At 43.0% G+C, this 6,845-nt stretch overlaps 1 protein-coding gene across 1 annotated transcript; it reads left to right on the top strand.

Annotated features, from left to right (window-relative positions):
• The first annotated feature begins 1,244 nt into the window (after nt 1-1,244).
• Nucleotides 1,245-3,055, top strand: LOC129617032 (acyl-coenzyme A thioesterase 3-like). The gene is made up of 4 exons (XM_055532478.1): nt 1,245-1,854; nt 1,901-2,103; nt 2,196-2,790; nt 2,835-3,055. The coding sequence occupies exons 1-4, from the start codon at nt 1,245-1,247 to the stop codon at nt 3,053-3,055; spliced, it is 1,629 nt and encodes a 542-aa protein (XP_055388453.1).
• The last annotated feature ends 3,790 nt before the right edge of the window (nt 3,056-6,845 follow it).

The following is a 6,845-nucleotide window of genomic DNA, read 5'->3' as shown; positions in this document are numbered from 1 at the left end:
TGAGTTTGCGATGTCAGAAGCTTAAATTAGAGCCTTTGCTTTTACCAAGTTCATATCTCTTTTATTTTTAAACTCGGCGTTGAAATTAGTTTGGATTTTCGTAGCTCATTCTGTTTTCAGATTTTCAAACGCGTTGAGTCTCAAAGAGGTTCCTCAAGGGTCATCACGCGTGGAAACAAAGCAAGTAAGAATATTCTACTAAAAACAAAGAACACCTACAAAAGAGAAAAGATGGCGAGATATTAACCGTCCGCTTTGATGAGTGCGCCAATTGAGTCTAAACCATGAATTAGATCATTCTCAGTTGGAGTTCTTCCAGAATCGAGTCCTGAAAAAACCAGTTGATTTCCAAGAAATATTTCGAATGCAGAAGAGCTCGTCAGGAACCCTTTGATTAAATTGCCGAGAAAAAACGTGACGGCAAGGAGTTGCCAGCGATTCTCATTCATCTGCTGAACAAGGCGAGGAGGGGAGGAAGCGCTAGAAGCACGAAAAAGGAAACTGCTCTCTCATAGGCAACTAAAGGAGATACAAGACAGACAATAATAAAGCTCCACTGAAGTGCCGATAACGTGTTCGCGATGAAGAGATATAGAGGAGCAGGCTCAGCGGCTAGCGGCTGGATAGAAATGGGGAGAATCTACCCTCCTCAACGAGCTGTAGTAAGCGCTTTTGTGTGAAACGTCGTGCCTTAGCTTCTCCAACAGGTTGTCCTGTTGCACACATTCGTTTGAATTCATCATTTGTAATTGGGGAGTCTTCAGCTTCAAAATTGATGAAGTCTTCAGCTTCAAAATTGATGAAGTCTTCAGCTTCAAAATTGATGAAGTCTTCATCAATAACAGCAGCGTGCGTGTGGACCCACCGCACCTGAAAGAGCGAAAAAAGAAGAGAGTGGGGAATGCGCTGATTAGTTGTCCCAATCCACGCTTACCACTTGCTGATACAGACCGTTTGAATGTCCTGATGAGAAGACAGTGAATTCAACTGCGATAACAACTACTTACAGCTTTGGTCATTTCGTTTGAAGCTTTGTTGATCGGTTGATATCTCGGAGGGGACAAAAGATGAGACGAGAATTCAGATAGTGATGGAGGAAATGAAAGAAGCTTCAATTCATCGAGCATCTTCCAAGAAAGCAACACGCAGAGAACCCCAACAATGAGGCACCTCTGCGCATCAAACGAAGCCATCAAATCAATATTCTGATTTCATAAGGAATCAGGCACACAGAGTATTATTCAATGGCTGCAAACACAACATCTCCAAAATTGATTGTTGATCAAACATCGTCATTAGCAGATGAGCGCATTCATATTTGCGCTCAGTGTTTGCAACCCTTTCAATGCTACACACTTTTATTATCAATCATAGATGAAAAATCAACTCTATTTAAATCTTTAGCGTTCTATCTCGCAGACGCTGATGGAAAAATCGATCTTGCCAGAGACGCTGCAATCGAATCGCCATCTGGTTCCTATCGCGGTGTTTTCTCCGAGGGCTTGTTTTCGACACTCAAACCTCTTATTCCTTATGAACGCCTCGTGCGTCGAGATGTCACGCACCCTCTTCGGTTCGTTCTGTCGCTATGGAACGGTTCAACTGCTTCCACAATTTCTGATCAATATCTCCGTCAATTCACGTCGGTTGTCACATCACAACACCTTATCGATACATCGCTCGATTTCGTGACTTCACTGAATGTTGGGTTATCGGAATCACTGAATGTTGGGTTATCGGAATCACTGAAACCCTTAGCGGTTCAATCCATTGATCGTCATTTCATGAAGGACGGTGTTCGCCGTGTTGTTGTCAAAGAGGGCAAACTGCGTGGCACGGTTTTCATTCCAGCAGGTGATCACCAGCCCCATAATGGCATCAATTTCTATAAACGTTTCAGGCAATGGGCCCTTTCCCGGAGTTCTCGATATTTCTGGCGCTGCTGGTGGTCTTGTTGAGTATCGATCCGCTTTACTCGCTAGTAGAGGGATCTTAGCGATGTCCCTCGCGTATATCCGTTATGATGATTTACCGAAATCAATGAAACATTTAGAAATCGAATATCTCGAAGAAGCAGCAGAATGGCTGTTTCAACATCCAAAGGTAAACAGCTTCTCAACTGACTTCCGTTGATTGTCGTTCTTCGATACACCGAGATTTTGGGGCTCTTGTTTGCGACAATTTGTGTTCCTTAGGTGAATCCCGTTTCAGGGGGCGTCGGACTGATTGGCTCCTCGAAGGGCGGGGAATTTGGGATTGCAGCCGCTTGTTATTCCCGCCGTATTACTGCGTTGTGCACAGTCAACGGAAATATCATGTCGATTGGATCACGGACAACACGTCAATTAAGTGACGTGAAATACCGAACAGAGTACGGAATGGTCACGCCGTCTGGGGTGCAGTATCCACCTGCACCGTTAGATGTTGGAAAGGCAGTTCTATACGACGATGATGCTATCAATGTGAGAGATTCTGTTGCGTTTCCGGTCGTTCCTGAACTTCGAAATATGTATTCGAAGTTTCGAAAACCGTTTATTCGTGAAGGACGTCAAATTGTCTCTGGAGACAAGGACGATTTTGGTACAGCGACACAAGAGGAAGAAACCAACAGTGGCGGATTTTTCAAATTTGGAGAAACAGACTTCGAAACTATCAAACAATCGATGTATCCGATAGAACAAGTTCACGCAGACTGGTGTTTGTTTATCGCCGGAGAGTCCGATCAAAACTGGCATTCCCCCGTCTACGCACTGGAAGCTGTTCGAAGGCTTGAAGCCGTTGGGAAGAAACGTAGGTTGAGAGATGCTGCTTGTTCTGATCTATGCTGCTTCTAGACGTCCGTGCGCTGATTTATCCGAAAACAGGACATTACATTGACCCTCCATGTGCGCCATTCGAGGAAGCATCATTTCACCCACTGGCACAGTCTGTTGTTGTTTGGGGAGGAGAGAGCTTTTCTCATCAAGCAGCTCAGGAAGATGCTTGGATGCAGACGCAGTTATTTTTCAAGAAAGCGCTAACATCACCACCAGATCCACTTTCGTCGAAGTTGTAAACTGTTCCACACTTGATTTCGAATGTATTGATTGGTGTCAGTTGAGGGGCATTTGATATTGGTGTAATTGCAGAATGCATGATTACTACACGGAATCAAAAAAAAAGATGCCTCGGGCCAAAAAATGACTGCTACTGCAAAAAATAATAGTGGCAACGGCAATGCAGGAGACGCCGGTAGAAAACTGTAGGGGCAAACAAACACAGTTCTCATTTCGGTGCAGATAAATTTGGAAAAAATGAAAGTAATAATCCTGTTTTGGTTGCTTGCATTATCGTGGGCATCTGAGGAGGGGCCAGAACAAGGAAGCGCAACTGCGGCGCCTTCCTTCTCGCCGGCTCTTCGCGGTTATCCTGATTTATTGCGCTTCGTTGAAAACATGCTAGACAGTCCATTTTCGCTATTCCTTCATCCCCAGCCATCTGTTGCAACGATCCCACGGGTTGATATCGGCATTCGAGCGTCACTTAATGTCCCAACATGCCGTTTAACATTTGACCTGTCAAATCTTCATGAGAGATCGAATGTTCGTGTTGACGTCGTTGGACAGAGCGTGTATGTCAGCACGAATTACACATTTGCTGCTGGTAGAGATGAATTCGATTTTGAGGCCGCCGAACAAACCAGTTCAACGCACCTGGTGAGTTGATTTAACGACAATCAATCCAACTACAGATGTTTTAGATACCACGGACGTGTCTCGTGAACCCAAATGCAGCAGCGGTTGAATTCAACAAAACAACAAAAATTCTAATTATTTCTTTTCCACTAGCTCCGATTCTTCCTTCCACTGAGGCTCCTGTTGATGTTAAAGACTCTGTTGCTACAACGATTTTTCAAATGCAAGAATTCGGACAAAGAAAACCTCCAATTTTTGTTTCAGCTTCTCTTTAATGACCTCAACAAGAAGACACCTTTCTTAACTTGTTTTCTCTTCACACTCACAAGATTGGACCGTAGGTGACAGGGAACATGAACAGATAAAAAATCCACCACTTGAGAGTTCACTTAATCAATCATCAGTCAAGTTGCGATGCTTGCTGCGATGTGTGCTGCGATCAACCGATGGAACTTTTTGATAACTTCTGGCGTGCTCTCTGGAAAGATAGGCTGAAGCAAGATCAGAGAGCTTTAGTGCTGTACTCGGTGTTGCTTCAAGCACAAAATGCTCGTCTGTTTTCGCCGGTATCTCCAAGAGGTGTCGCTGCTTTTCGGAATAAGATTGGGGGTTCAAATCAGAAGATTTCGTGTTCTTCTGTTTGATGATTTTCGAGGGATTGACTTCAATTGAAGGAAGGCTTGAGATGGGTGCTTGACTTTTTGCAACTTCCCTAAGGTCCTGGAAACAAACAGGGTAAAAGAATTGACCAAACATCAAGCCGAACCTCAACGGAAGCCATCAACGCCGTATCTGGAGCAAGTTGCATCAAGTAACTTCGCGAAGCAATTTTAAGTTTGCGCGTCTTTATTCTGATGAAAGTCAAACTAGAGGAGCAACAAACTTTCAAATTACTTACAATAAGGATGCATTGGTACAAACTTTACCGAAATTTCTTTCTAGGGATGCGACTTTGAGAACACCGAGTTTTTTCAATTCAAAAAATGAATCTAGAAAATTCTGCAAAAAAAACCGCGATGACTTCACGATTGAGACAGAATTGTTTTATTCAGAATCATAATTGAAGGAAGCAGAATTGGCATACTTCATTAACAATACGAGTGAATGAATCCATGTCTTTCTGTCCATCATTTTCAAAACATCCTTTGCCTAGAAGAAGGTCTCTGATCAACTTAACGTAAGAGGCATGTCATTGTCTGCAACTCACTTTGTTTGAATCAGTTCGATGATTGAACACATTCGCCCACACCTTGAATGTCAGCGATACTTCATCAATTGGTACATTTGTCTGCCTGTCACAAACTGTCAGACTTTTCCTGAAGTCAACTCACTCTAAACGTTGCCAAGAGTGTTGAAATTTGACCCCAATCCCCTTGAGCCATATAACGTCTCATGTGGCGGAACGAATGTGCTCGAAAACTGCGAACATTCTTGAATTTGCAGGGCGGGTTTGGTTCTTCCATTGATTCGCTATGAGAACTTTCTGTGGACATCATCGGGGACATGTTTGGTGATTGGGACAAAGAATCTCCATTTGGATTTTTCGACCTTAACAATTTTTCATTCTGTAAAACGTCTTTCAGAGCAGCTGCTTTTATTTGTTGTCGTTTGAATATTGCATTTGCATACAACCGTTTGCAATGATAAAGCATCGATGCAACAGACCTGGTAGATGCTGATGGTGAATCTGTGCCAAAATCGAGAAGAATATCTCAACCCCGCAGTCTTGTTTCGCAGTTGGTCGCCTCTTCATCCAACGACGCATTCGTTCAATTTCCCCGCTTCGACGTTCCAGCAGTCCTGATTGTGTGCTGATGTCTTTCTAGATATTTGCCAATCTGTCCGATCCAATTCAATTTTCTCATCTCAAGAATTTCAACGATCAAAATGTTCAATACAACAGATTTGGAGTCTTTGCTTGACACTTCTCGTCCTTTCGATGAGCCAAAAGTCCGTCTTTTGGAGCAGTTGGTGGAACAGATGTTATCGGGACAACCCCCCGCGGTAAGGAATGAATACGTTGCAACCAGGCGCAATGGCAAGCGAATCCTGATCTCTTCTTTGAATAAAGAATTATAAGTTAAATTTGTTATAGAGGGACATTGCGCACCGTGTTCTTAGTCAATTGAAAGCTAATCCAGAAGCTTGGCGGGTTGTAGGAACAATTCTTCAAGTTTCAAAAGAATCAAATACTCGTTTTACGCGTTATCAATTCTTGAAACGTGCATCACAACGCGTTGGAATGTTCTTCCAGAAGAGCAAAAGGCTGGAGTGAAGCAAGTGAGACCGTGCTGTTCACTGTAATCCATTGACTTCAACTTTTCTGTTTTCGTTCTCCAGTATGTCACCGACATGGCAATTGTTGCATGTACAGACAGTTCATTGGGCGAGGCGAAAGTATTTCATCACAAAAGTTAACGAAACCCTTATTCAGGTGCTAAGATGCAATCATTGCCTGATTGTTCATTCTTCCTTTATTGCTCTTATTCTTCCATTTTTATTATTTTGTTCAGATCGTCAAGCATGAATGGCCGCACAATTGGCCCTCTTTCATTCCAGATTTATGTGCAGCAGCGCGTACAAATCAAGCAATTTGTGAAAATTCCATGCGAATTTTAAGCTTATTATCCGAAGAAGTGTTTGATTTTGGACGTGATTATATGACATCACAAAAAGTTCAAGTTCTCATGTCGTCATTAAATCAACAATTTCAGCAAATCTTTGATCTTTGTACGTTTATCATTTCCAATTCAGGTCGCCTCTGGGACAACAGTATCTCCGACATTACTGACTGCGACGCTTCAATGTCTTTCCCACTTCGTTAAATGGATTCCCGTATACGTACCTCTTCGAGACCAAGCTGATCGACATGCTTTTGCAATACTTTTGGGATCCTACACTCCATCGAGTGGACTGCGTGAGGTAGGATCCACTTAGGATCATCAATTTATATATATACACTCTCGCTCTTTCAAGATGTCTTACGGAAATCGCATCTCTTCGGGATATTCCCCCCGAGGGACGCCTCAAGTTGAGAACGTCGTTATGGATCCCTATCGTTCAGAAATTGTCCCTTTTATCAGAAGTGACAATGGACTTTGATACTCGGTGCCCTCAAAACTCCAAGGTATGAGAAAATCCAGAAAAACTTGATGAATGAATGTGGGAAGC

This window comes from Condylostylus longicornis, unplaced genomic scaffold (genome assembly GCF_029603195.1).
Source record: "Condylostylus longicornis isolate FDR11 unplaced genomic scaffold, ASM2960319v2 ptg000375l, whole genome shotgun sequence".
In the NCBI taxonomy this organism is placed as follows: domain Eukaryota; kingdom Metazoa; phylum Arthropoda; class Insecta; order Diptera; family Dolichopodidae; genus Condylostylus; species Condylostylus longicornis.
Note: the sequence above shows the minus strand (reverse complement) of the source record. Positions and strands in the feature narration are given on the sequence as shown.

Excerpts from the sequence above, each read along its gene's own strand:
- LOC129617032 (XM_055532478.1), top strand. The coding sequence starts at position 1,245 with ATGGCTGCAAACACAACATCTCCAAAATTGATTGTTGATCAAACATCG. Across the intron at positions 1,855-1,900 it reads CACGGTTTTCATTCCAGCAG|GCAATGGGCCCTTTCCCGGA; the intron begins GTGATCACCAGC and ends TAAACGTTTCAG. Across the intron at positions 2,791-2,834 it reads TGAAGCCGTTGGGAAGAAAC|ACGTCCGTGCGCTGATTTAT; the intron begins GTAGGTTGAGAG and ends TGCTGCTTCTAG.